This window comes from Schistocerca americana, chromosome 6 (genome assembly GCF_021461395.2).
Source record: "Schistocerca americana isolate TAMUIC-IGC-003095 chromosome 6, iqSchAmer2.1, whole genome shotgun sequence".
In the NCBI taxonomy this organism is placed as follows: Eukaryota; Metazoa; Arthropoda; class Insecta; order Orthoptera; family Acrididae; genus Schistocerca; species Schistocerca americana.
In genome coordinates this window covers 87,819,716-87,832,914 of record NC_060124.1, presented here as the reverse complement: position 1 = coordinate 87,832,914, position 13,199 = coordinate 87,819,716, and the positions used below count along the sequence as shown (strand labels likewise).

The 13,199-nt window shown below is 37.4% G+C and overlaps 1 protein-coding gene across 3 annotated transcripts in view; it reads left to right on the top strand.

The window, feature by feature from the left end:
* The window catches only part of LOC124619878 (UDP-GalNAc:beta-1,3-N-acetylgalactosaminyltransferase 2-like), a 158,858-nt gene that overhangs the window by 112,530 nt on the left and 33,129 nt on the right, over positions 1–13,199 (top strand). For all 3 annotated transcript variants that reach the window (XM_047146503.1, XM_047146502.1, XM_047146504.1), the window contains 2 exons: positions 2,308–2,642; positions 5,111–5,294. In XM_047146503.1, the coding sequence (XP_047002459.1) occupies positions 2,308–2,642; positions 5,111–5,294 (519 nt within the window). The remainder of the gene's footprint in view (positions 1–2,307; positions 2,643–5,110; positions 5,295–13,199) is intronic.

Here is a 13,199-nt window from a genome sequence, read left to right as displayed (position 1 = left end):
TGTTTTTTCCTTGTCCACATATGCACCCTGTAATAGAATATTTGTTATAAACTTAGTGCATAATAGTTACTTTTGTACTTTATTTATTTATCAGAAAGCACTTTGTTGCAAGGCTACTGGCTGTGACATTCAAAGTTAAGAAGGAAATTGTATTGGTTTTATGTAAAAGAATTTAACGTTTATTATGTAATGGATATTATTGTTACTTTATTTAGATCATGATAGTGGTCAAGCTTTGATTATTCAAATATTTTAAAATGTAAAATAATGTAGAATAAGCTGTAGCCAATCAGGTGGATGGCTTCAGGGAACAGAACTGTGCTAGTCAGTTGAGCGACGATGTTCAGTATGCAGGAAACACGGCCAGAGATGGGCAGCGGAACAGTGCTGGTGGAGATGCAAAAGCGAACGATCGGTCTTTAGATAGCTAGGGAATGAAACAACTTAGAAAATTTTGCTTTGTGTGGTATCACGTGAATTAGTCTCTGAGTGGTGAGCAGCCGCACGCCTGGTGTGAATTCTAACTTCTTGCATAGATAACGAGGTGGAGTATTGGACTTGTATTCCACAATGAGACTGAATGATCAAACTGTGTCGAATGAGTATGTGCTAGAGTGTAACAGTAACTATAAAAACGACCACTTTTGCTATTAGTTTGCTTTCTGAATAAACATTACTCTAACCAAATCACACCTGTGTGGCCTACATCATTTATGGATCATTAATTTAGTTACTGTTATTATATGTTATATTAACTTTGCATGTTTCATATATTTTCGCAAAACTTGCCATCAGCCTGACAGTTTAAATAAAGGGTCACAAATGTCTAATTTAGGGCATTTAATGTGACATATACGGTTCAACCCCTAGACGAGTTTGAGCCTAGACATTTTTTCGCATGTGAGCCCAAATATCTTTGGGATGTTTGCTCACAGTAGCCAGTGGGATGACACCTTCAAGTAACTAAATAAAGGTGAGAAAAGAGAGGATGAATTTCTAGCACTGAAATTAAAACCATTCTCTTCTTTGCTGTTGTCATAAATATTTTACTGTTTTTTCTTAATGTGTTATTTATTATGAGGTTGTGATTAGGGTGGAACCTAATAGCACTGCTTAAATTAAATTACTAATCTCGGTTGTTAAAATATTAGCCAGTTTTGTATGAATGTGTTACAGTTTCGGAGGTTGTGGATACTGTTGTCAGAATGTGACAGTGTTCCTTGGTCTCTTGTTTCATAACATGTATCTTTGCTGCTCTCTCATTGCCTGTATAGAACCGCCAGCTGACACACCCTCTTTCTTTCTCTTCATATATCACTGTGAATGCTTACAATATTGCAGCACCAAATTGGGGAAAGACTAAAATGTGCAGCTTGTGGCTATTTTAATAAAAGCACAGGTCATGACTTGTTTTGTTATAGTTTAACTCGTTGGGAAGCTGAAGATTCCTAACAGGAACTTATGCAGAATTCATGTAGCAGTTTTTATACACGCATGTCTTGTGACAGATTTGTTAATACTGGTTCAAGTAGAAGTGTATGTTAGATCCACATTACATGCCACATTATAATGTGGGATATTTGGCACCTTGCGTAATATTTACTGGTTTGTTCTGTAAACCACTTATTGAGACATTGCAGAAGTGGTGCTGTGAAAATTGTGCACACTACCCTCTCTTATGGTACTCTCAATCTGTTCTTTAATGCCTTGCATATTGTTTGTTCAACTAACTTCTTTAATTGTATAGCGAAGATGCTGAGTTACACACACACACACACACACACACACACACACACACACACACACACTAACAAAACTGCAATCTCATACAACTGAAACCACACTGAATGTGTGTGAATTTTGTTTTGTGTGTGTGTGTGTGTGTGTGTGTGTGTGTGTGTGTGTGTGTGTGATGGCTGAAAGCTTTAATTGTGAAAGTCTTTTTGTTGTGCCTATCTGCGACTCAGCATCACCACTATATGGTGAGTAGCAACTTTTCTTTTCGTAATATTGTCACATTCCATCCTGGATTTTCCATTGTTTAACTTATTTAGGGAAACTGAAATGCCATTCAATCATGACACATAATATCTCATTCCAAATCCCGAGTTTAGACATAGGTATTTAGATGGTCAGTTTGTATTGAACTGCGCATACTCAATTAGATTTCAGGAGTGTTTGTATACAGTTCCTTAAATTTTTCCACCAAATCTTAAGATTTTATCCTCACAAACCTTAAATGTGTTTATTCAAGCCGTTCACAACAATAAAAGTAAGTCTTTTAAATTGACTCTGTTCTTGTTGCAGGATAAACAATCACCCCACACTTTGTAAAGTAATTGTTACGGATGCTGTTAGCGGTCAGCGTTTGACTTCTGCAACTGTTGAAACTCATGAAACTGATCTAATTCATAATCAGAGCTTGCACACTCCACTTCTCCTTCATGCTAGCTATGAGGTGCGTGTTAATTTCCAAATCCGTACAAACACAGAGGAACAGAGTGACACAGCTAAATTAAATGCAAGTCCACTTGCTCCAACACCACAGTTTAGTTGGGGAGCTGATGGTGGAGTTTTGCGTTTGTTGGAACCTGCTCAGAATGGTTCTTGTTTACCCATATCACTGAAATATGCTGTGTCTGGTAAGTACAGTACGCATATCAGCATGACATTGAAGTTTCTGTGTAGGTTAGTGATTTGTTATTGTACATTTTGTTCTGCATGACCTTCTGCACTGTTGACAGTCAAAGACCGATATACATGGATCAGAAACTGAGCCAGACTTCTTTAATATTTTACATAAATTTTTCCCCTAAGAACACTCCCCACAAAGGAAAACTGTGGGCAACGAGCAGCTCAGACAAGAAGAGAATAGAAGCTTATGAAATGTGATGCTGTAGAAGAATGCTGAAGACTAGGTGTGTAGATCAAATAGCGAATGAGGAGGTACTGAATAGAACTGGGGGCAATTTTGGCACATCTTTACTAAAACAGGTGATCATTAGATAGAACACTTTCTGGCATCAAGGCATTATCGATTTGGGAACAGAAGGAAATGTGGTGGTGGGGGTGCAGAATTTTAGAGGAACACCAAGGCTTTAATATGATAAACAGATGTAGTTTGCAGTAGTTACGCAGAGATGAAGAGGCTTACACAGGATAGACTATCATAGAGAACTGCATCAAACCAGTCTGTAGATTGAAGGCCACAACAACAACAACAACAACAACAACACTCTCCACACCCTTCAGCGCAACTTCCATAGAAATTGCTTTCAGTGCAGCAGAGTATATTGTGTTAATCTATTGGAGTCTGCGAGGTGATGGAATATGTGACTGCCACTAGTAACACCCCTCACCCTTTAACTATGTTTAAAAGTTCATTTAGCAGTTGCAAATTTAGTCAAAGCTATTGGAATTTATTTAGTTGGGGGGGGGGGGGGGGGGGCTAAAGAAGTTACATTCAAGTGAATAACAAAACGTTAAGAGCTGTGGCCATGTGCCCATTACCAAGTCCAGTTTCTGTTTTGATCTTGTATATAGTTGACAGCATTTTTGTGCTGAAGTGTAAAAGATAATGTAACGTCTTTTGTTATAGCTAGTGCTTAGTTTGTTAGTTATTTGTGTGTTCCATTGATGATAATTGCAGTCTTTTGCTGTGTTTTGGAGTGAGTCACTTTACAATTATGACACTGCACATCCTTCATTCCACTTTCCAATTCCCCTGAACTGTTAGCAAATGTATGTCCCATCATGCCTATGACACTTGAGGTTTTTTATGTTATTTGTTGAAAGTCGTAAAATGTTTTCGAAGTTCTTTCCTGTTGTGCTCTGTATTTAATTTCGATGTGTTTCTTACAGTTTGTTTTCTACTTAACCCAGAACAAAATAAAGTGATACTTTCTCCTCTTATTGTGTTAAGTGAAATCAGTGACTTTTCCGTAATAAATTAGGTAGTGAAGGTTGCATGTTTGACCATCAGCTGCTTTTATTGTAAACCCAAATATTGACTAGTTTCAGTCATGGACCATCTTCACAGATAAGGGTTAAAATGGTTTAAGCCATAACAGTATATTTGTCACTACTTCAATAGTGTGTAGATAATGTTATGAATATTAATGTACAACACAGGGCTTTTAGAAGCAAACATACAAGAACACTGACAGTTCATGAATGTCATTTGGTTACTATTCAGTTCCTCATAAAGATTCAAAAAAAGTTCAATAGGCTGTGTGCTATGAGATACCACTAAACCCTTACAATCTGAAATTCTATATTGCCCATGTGTTCCTGACATGGATGCGTGACTTTATTTTGTAATATCATCTCTCATGCTCCATTGAAATATTTATCAAATCAGGAGGTCTGTAAGCTAACACATCATTTTCCCATGGCTTCACAGCACTGAAACTTGCATTGAGATACTGCTAACATTGGCACCTCTAACACAGCTTCTCTATGGCCAGAGATATACTTTTCTTATTCTGTTAATAACTGTGTAGTATTTGACCTGCAACCACATACTTACCATTGATAAGCAGCCAGACTCCATTTGAAAGGGTAAATAATAATAAAATATGAAAAGAAATGGTATAGTAAAGAAATATGGCATGTAAGGGTATAGGGCTCTTACAAAGTAATTTTTGCTTCCTATGACAAAACAAAGAAATAAAAGTGTAAAGTTTTTGATGTTGTTATGTGGTACACCATAACACGTGTGTGACTCCCTGCCACCTTTTCTCCACCTTAACTACCTCAGATATTTATCTATCCAGATGCATTCATAAAGAATACAAAATAATTTAAGAAACACATTCTGAGAGAGAAGAATGTTAATTTCTCAATGCTCATTTTTTTGTGACATTTTAACTAAGTTACCTGTTCTCCATGCTCTCTTTTTTAAATATTTGTCTTCAGATCTTAGTAAAATGTAACCATTTTGTGCTTGCTGTTGGTTTTTCTTTTCAGTGATACCTCAATCAAAAATCTGTAATATTTCTTATTATTTTGCCTTTGTTTGTCACCTAAAATTAAGCTAGAGTTATTAAATATTTTTACTAAGCTAGAGTTATTAAATATTTTTACTAACTCTTTTCCTTTCGTGTTGCAGATGTTTCTAGACTCCAGCAGCACATCAAGACTGCTACAAGGCGTAGACTGGAGTACAGCCACAAAGTGAAAACCCTTCAGGACCAGCTGGCCTCTGAACAACATGAATTTGGAGACATTGCATTTGTGCCAGTCACCGACACATACCGAAATCTGCCACTAAAGCTTCTTGCCTTCTTCAAATGGTGATCATTTCTCTCTAACGATATATCTTTCAGTGATGATGAGGAGATAAAAGGTTCCTGATGATATAACAAAAATCCTGTCTTTTTTGTAGGAAGGTGTTAAAATTGTGTATTGGCATGATGTTAAATTCTAATCTCCCTTCTTTCACACTATTCTCCCACAAATACCAACTTTTCAAGATGGCTGTAGTGCACTCAGTTTGGTCAACTGACAGTGCTAAAAATGACATCAAGATATAGAAACACCTAGCTTATAGAAAAAATTCAGCTGTATCCACACTAGACCTCAGATCACTATGTATAAAATACATGTTTGGCAATTAGCTGCTTTTATTGTAAACCCAAATATTGACCGGTTTCAGTCATGGAACATTTCATAAGGGTTAAAATGGTTTAAGCCACAACATTACATTTGTCATTACTTAAATAATAATGTCATGAATATCAATGTATGACACAAGGTTTTAGAAGCAAACATACTAATACCAAGCATATTCTTAGTATTAATATCTTTTCTTTGCGTTTAAAATAAAAGCAGCTTATGGTCAAACATGCATTTTATACATTACTTGACAGCTGTTGATAGTCACCTTCCAGCTTTTAGTACAGTCTTTGGTTCTGTAAAAGTATTCCCGTCTTCATGTAGGTGGTCAAATCTCTCAAACTGATTTCCAGCCTCATTTCATTTTGAATGACAATATAATTGGCAACCTTTATTGCAGATTGCTCATGCTCAGCTACATTTTATAGCTTTGTTGCAATCAAATTCTAATATAATCAAAACTGGTCCAGAAATTCTATTGAAACACCTCATTTCATTCACATCTGAGGATGGTTTCTAACATTCTATCAAAAATTTCCGTCTCATATTTTTAAAAAAAGTCTCGCATGGCCCTCAGTCTTTTACGATTTTCATAGTTAATGCATGTAAAGTCTCTCTTGCTGTTTCCCTTTCCTCCCTTTTTAAGTAATGAAGAAGTGCGAGGCTCTTAAAGTTTATGAAGCTTGCAACTTTTACATGCTTTTTATTTGCTGCTAACTAATTACAAGCTTTTTCCTATGTTTGCTTTTTTTATATTAATTTTTTCTGTAATTATGTCATGAAAAATCTTTCTTTATCAAAGTTTGTGCAGATCTGTTGTAACATCTATGATCTTTCTTAAAAATTTACTCAGTAATGTAAAATACCTAGCAAAACAGATTTGACTGATACTAAACTTATTTTTGACTATCAGTAAGTTGTCATATGCAGCAAGTATTGAGCTATTCATCTGGCACACAATCATGCAAGGGCTTCCTTCCTTGACAAATAAAACTACTTCCTTACATCTACAAAAAAAATCTGGTGCTGAGCATATTTATCATATATTTTCTGTGGAATGTGGTCCTTGATAATTACCAAGTAATCCTGTATTCTCTAACTGTGTGGTCTCTCTCTCTCTCCAGCATTGAGAAGCATCCTGACAACTGGTGCGAAATTATTCTGAAAGACATTCAGCCTTAGATGAGATTTTCTGTTATCTCCAAATTGAGCATATCTACAGTCACTTTTGTTGACCGTTTTCTTTTAAATTTTAGAAAATTAAAGACAGTCTGTATAAAGCTGGCCATTACAATAGCAATGCCATGAACACATCGTGTGACAATGTCAGATAGACATGATGTGTACTACATTTTTGCATATGCAAATAACATTTCAGCACAACCATATCTGCATCTCATTGCTGCCCTGGTTCAATTCCCAGTTGCGTCAGGGATTTTCTTGCCTCGGAGACTGGGTATTTGTGTTTCATCTAATCATTATCATTGTCACACAAGTTGTTGGAGTTGAGTGAAATTCAAAACTTGCACTAGGTGGCCGAACTAACCCAGACAGGGTCTCCTGACCATTAGTGCCATATGATTATTTCATTTCAGCACAACCATCAAAGTAGATAGACTGGAACCATCCACATTCTTTATATAAGGGAAGATTACACACTGAGTTTCTCACAGCAGAAATCACTTTTGAATGTTGATTGATTGTGAGGAGATCATATTATGCCTCTCTCTCTCTCTCTCTCTCTCTCTCTCTCTCTCTCTCTCTCTCTCTCTCTCTCTCTCTCTCTGTGTGTGTGTGTGTGTGTGTGTGTGTGTGTGTGTGTGTGTGTGTGTGTGTGTGTGTGTGTGTTCTGAAGTGATGTATCGTGTTTAATGGCAGACGGAAAAATGTTCGTGACAGAGATCCGTCTGGCTGACCCTCCTTGGTGACTGATAGATTCCAAGCAAGGATTGAAACAAAAATCCAAGAAGACAGGCATTTCACAATTAGTGAACTGCACTCATTCTTTCAGACATTTCAAAAACTGTGTTTGACAAGATTATTACTGCAGATCTGGCTATAAAATGTGTGTGCCAGGAGGATTCCTCGAATTTTGTCAGACGAACTGAACGTACCAATGTAACATAACAGTATATGATCATTAGGATAAGGATGACTTGAAGTGTTGACCTAAGGTGTCAGACTGTCACACTTGCAGGCTTATAACAATTTTGTGACAGCCTTATTCCAGTTATCTGATCATTTAGAATTCAGTTTATTATACCAATTCATATTTTGTCATTAATTTCATTCTGACTTTAGCAAACAAACATATATTTCTGCACTGGTTTGACTGTTACTAATCAACACTTGAACACAAAACATAAACAGTTCTCATTTTGTAACTGCAGGGTAATTTTTGTGAGGATTGAAATTGGCATGCTGTTTGTATTTGTGTAGTAAACTCACAAAAATGTTAGAAACATTTTCCAACTAATAATCATCATGAGATAAGCAACTTTATAAAAAATCATTGTTAGTGAATATATTTTATAAATTTCAATATTAAAAGCTAAAAGCCATGTAAAGCTTTATGTTGCAGTATGAGAGGAATGAGTTAATGCATAACTGAATAATGACAGTATGTGCACTCTTGCAAGATTTTGATTTTAATCCATAATTTTCTATTTCCAATAATGGATGACATAGTCAGTAATTGTTACAAATATATAAGGAGTGGCGTAGTTTTCCGACAGTTGTTGTCAGCTGATTTTGTTACAGTATTATGCAACAAATATGTAATTTTGAAAGAGGACATGGTGTCAACCTGAATTTTTTGAAACTTCTCTTAGCACTATAAAATCTATAGACACTGTCAAGGGCTCAGCAAGTTGCAGCAAACTTTGGTGCAGCAGATAACTTGCAAATTCTTTAACAGCTACTGCAGCACCGGAGATTGTTGAGAAGTGAAGATGAATATTTGCTAATTAATTGTCATGGCCTGGTATATTTCAGAACACAAAACCAAGCAAATGGTAACTGCATTGACATTTCTCAGTTGCTATGAAAGGGATGATGATGAATTTTTGAATCAAATTGTCACTGGTGATGAGATTTGGATAACAAATTTCACACCAGAGACAAGGTGCCAATAAATGGAATGGCATCATTTGCAATCCACAATGACATCAAGAAAAGCAAAACAAATTCTGAGCACCAGAAAGATTATGGCTATGATGTTTTGGGGTCATAAGGGTGTCCTGCTAATTGACCACATGCCTAAAGGTGAGACCATAAATGCAATGGCCTGCTGTCACATACTTCAACGACTCCACTGTGCCATTAAAAACCAGAGGCATGGAATGCTAACCAATGGAGTCATCCTCCTTCATTATAATGCTTGTCTGCTTGCAGTGGGTGTGACATGGCAGTTTCAGCTGGAAATGTTTCAACATCCGTCACACAGTCTGGACTTAACCCCAAGTGATTATCACTTATTCCCCAAATTATTTTTTGAGTGGACAACACTACAGAAGTGATGATGAATTTAAAGAAGTCATTAATCAGTGGTTCAACAACTTGGTGGAAACTGAGTATGCAGGATGCATAGAAAATGGTATGATGAGTGCCTAAATTTGAACAGTGACTATGTAGAAAAGTAGCTTGGGTATCAAATTGTATATGAAATACAGTTTTCTTTAATTGTATCAGATAAAAATTTCTGTAGAGAAAATGTTCCTTACTTTCCTAATGACCTCATAATTAATGCCGTATTGTGGCATGGAAGATGTTGCTGAAACTGAGTGAATTTAATTTGGTTTTGAAATAAGTAATCACTTTGGTAATAAATGTGTGACCTATCATTAACTGTTATCAATCAGGCCTTTCGTTGTTCACTTCCTAAAAGTTAGTACCAAAAAAATATTAATTATTGTAGGAAAGAGGAGAGAGGCGACATCTATTAATATGACACATCAGCCAATCGTGTTATAGCTTATCAGAATTCAACAGTGGCAGGATAGTGGCCTTTTCATGGCTGTGGTTTATCATTCAGTGATATTATTATTTGTATTCATGAGGGCAGCAGCCTTTTCAGTAGTTGCAGGGGCAACAGTCTGGATGATTGACTGATCTGGCCTTGTAATACTAACCAAAACGGCCTTGCTGTGCTGGTACTGCGAACAGTTGAAAGCAAGGGGAAACTACAGCCGTAATTTTTCCTGAGGGCATGCAGCTTTACTGTATGGTTAATGATGATGGCATCCTCTTGGGTAAAATATTCCGGAGGTAAAATAGTCCCCCATTCGGATCTCCGGGCGGGGACTACTCAAGAGGACGTCGTTATCAGGAGAAAGAAAACTGGCGTTCTGCGGATCGGAGCGTGGAATGTCAGATCCCTTAATCGGGCAGGTAGGTTAGAAAATTTAAAAAGGGAAATGGATAGGTTAAAGTTAGATATAGTGGGAATTAGTGAAGTTTGGTGGCAGGAGGAACAAGACTTTTGGTCAGGCGAATACAGGGTTATAAATACAAAATCAAATAGGGGTAATGCAGGAGTAGCTTTAATAATGAATAGGAAAATAGGAGTGCGGGTAAACTACTACAAACAGCATAGTGAACGCATTATTGTGGCCAAGATAGACACGAAGCCCACGCCTACTACAGTAGTACAAGTTTATATGCCAACTAGCTCTGCAGATGACGAAGAAATTGAAGAAATGTATGATGAAATAAAAGAAATTATTCAGATAGTGAAGGGAGACGAAAATTTAATAGTCATGGGTGACTGGAATTTGGTAGTAGGAAAGGGGAGAGGAGGAAACATAGTAGGTGAATATGGATTGGGGCTAAGAAATGAAAGAGGAAGCCGCCTGGTAGAATTTTGCACAGAGCACAACTTAATCAACCCTACACCCGGTTCAAGAATCGTAAAAGAAGGTTGTATACATGGAAGAAGCCTGGAGGTACTGATAGATTTCAGATAGATTATATAATGGTAAGGCAGAGATTTAGGAACCAGGTTTTAAATTGTAAGACATTTCCAGGGGCAGATGTGGACTCTGACCACAATCTATTGGTTATGAACTGTAGATTAAAACTGAAGAAACTGCAAAAAAGTGGGAATTTAAGGAGATGGGACCTGGATAAACTGACTAAACCAGAGGTTGTACAGAGTTTCAGGGAGAGCGTAAGGGAACAAATGGCAGGAATGGGGGAAAGAAATACAGTAGAAGAAGAATGGGTAGCTTTGAGGGATGAAGTAGTGAAGGCAGCAGAGGATAAAGTAGGTAAAAAGGCGAGGGCTAGTAGAAATCCTTGGGTAACAGAAGAAATATTGAATTTAATTGATGAAAGGAGAAAATATAAAAATGCAGTAAATGAAGCAGGCAAAAAGGAATAAAAAGTCTCAAAAATTAGATCGAAAGGAAGTGCAAAATGGCTAAGGAGGGATGGCAAGAGGACAAATGTAAGGATGTTGAGGCTTATCTCACTAGGGGTAAGGTAGATACTGCCTACAGGAAAATTAAAGAGACCTTTGGAGAAAAGAGAACCACTTGTATGAGTATCAAGAGCTCAGATGGAAACCCAGTTCTAAGCAAAGAAGGGAAAGCAGAAAGGTGGAGGGAGTATATAGAGGGTCTATACAAGGGCGATATACTTGAGGGCAATATTATGGAAATGGAAGAGGATGTAGATGAAGATGAAATGGGAGATATGATACTGCGTGAAGAGTTTGACAGAGCACTGAAAGACCTGAGTCGAAACAAGGCCCCGGGAGTAGACAACATTCCATTAGAACTACTGACAGCCTTGGGAGAGCCAGTCCTGACAAAACTCTACCATCTGGTGAGTAAGATGTATGAGATAGGCGAAATACCCTCAGACTTCAAGAAGAATATAATAATTTCAATCCCAAATAAAGCAGGTGTTGACAGATGTGAAAATTACCGAACTCTCAGTTTAATAAGTCACGGCTGCAAAATACTAACGTGAATTCTTTACATACAAATGGAAAAACTAGTAGAAGCCGACCTCTGGGAAGATCAGTTTGGATTCCGTAGAAATATTGGAACACGTAAGGCAATACTGACCCTACAGCTTATCTTTGAAGCTAGATTAAGGAAAGGCAAACCTACGTTTCTAGCACTTGTAGACTTAGAGAAAGCTTTTGACAATGTTGATTGGAATACTCTCTTTCAAATTCTGAAGGTGGCATGGGCAAAATATAGGGAGCAAAAGGCTATTTACAATTTGTATAGAAACCAAATGGCACTTATAAGAGTTGAGGGGCATGAAAGGGAAGCAGTGGTTGAGAAGGGAGTGAGACAGGGTTGTTGCCTCTCCCCAATGTTATTCAATCTGTATATTGAGCAAGCAGTGAAGGAAACAAAAGAAAAATTCGGAGTAGGTATTAAAATCCATGGAGAAGAAATAAAAATGTTTAGATTCGCCGATGACATTGTAATTCTGTCAGAGACAGCAAAGGACTTGGAAGAGCAGTTGAACGGAATGGACAGTGTCTTGAAAGGAGGATATAAGATGAACATCAACAAAAGCAAAACGAGAATAATGGAATGTAGTCTAATTAAGTCGGGTGATGCTGAGGGAATTAGATTAGGAATTGAGACACTTAAAGTAGTAAAGGAGTTTTGCTCTTTGGGGAGCAAAATAACTGATGATGGTCGAAGTAGAGAGGATATAAAATGTAGACTGGCAATGGCAAGGAAAGCGTTTCTGAAGAAGAGAAATTTGTTAACATCGAGTATAGATTTAAGTGTCAGGAAGTCGTTTCTGAAAGTATTTGTATGGAGTGTAGCCATGTATGGAAGTGAAACATGGACAATAAATAGTTTAGACAAGAAGAGAATAGAAGCTTTCGAAATGTGGTGCCAGAGAAGAATGCTGAAGATTAGATGGGTAGATCACATAACTAATGTGGAGGTGTTGAATAGGATTGGGGAGAAGAGATGTTTGTGGCACAACTTGACTAGAAGAAGAGATCGGTTGGTAGGACATGTTCTGAGGCATCAAGGGATAACCAATTTAGTGTTGGAGGGCAGCATGGAGGGTAAAAATCGTAGAGGGAGACCAAAAGATGAATACACCAAGGAGATTCAGAAGGATGTAGGTTGCAGTAGGTACTGGGAGATGAAGAAGCTTGCACAGGATAGAGTAGCATGGAGAGCTGCATCAAACCAGTCTCAGGACTGAAGACCACAACAACAACAACATTTATGAGGGTGTCACAACTGTCATGTGAATATAGAACTAATGGTTTCAGGAGAGCCTTACTTGACACCATGCAGGATTTTAGCAACGTCACACAACTAATGCCAAAAAGAACAGATATTGTTCATTCATCTCTATAGGAATCTACAACCATGTCATGAATCTGAGTCAGAAAATGGGCTAATTTGCAGCAGTAAAAGTATCCACATTGACAGTGTGACCACATATGGAGCACCATGTGCTGTCAGCATGGTGACCATTGTTGTGGTTTCCCTTCACATGGTGACAAAGAGATACACACCAGTGCTGGTGCACCCCGTAATGACACTGGAAACTGACATAGTGCTACACTGTCTTTTTCAGAAAATTCCTGG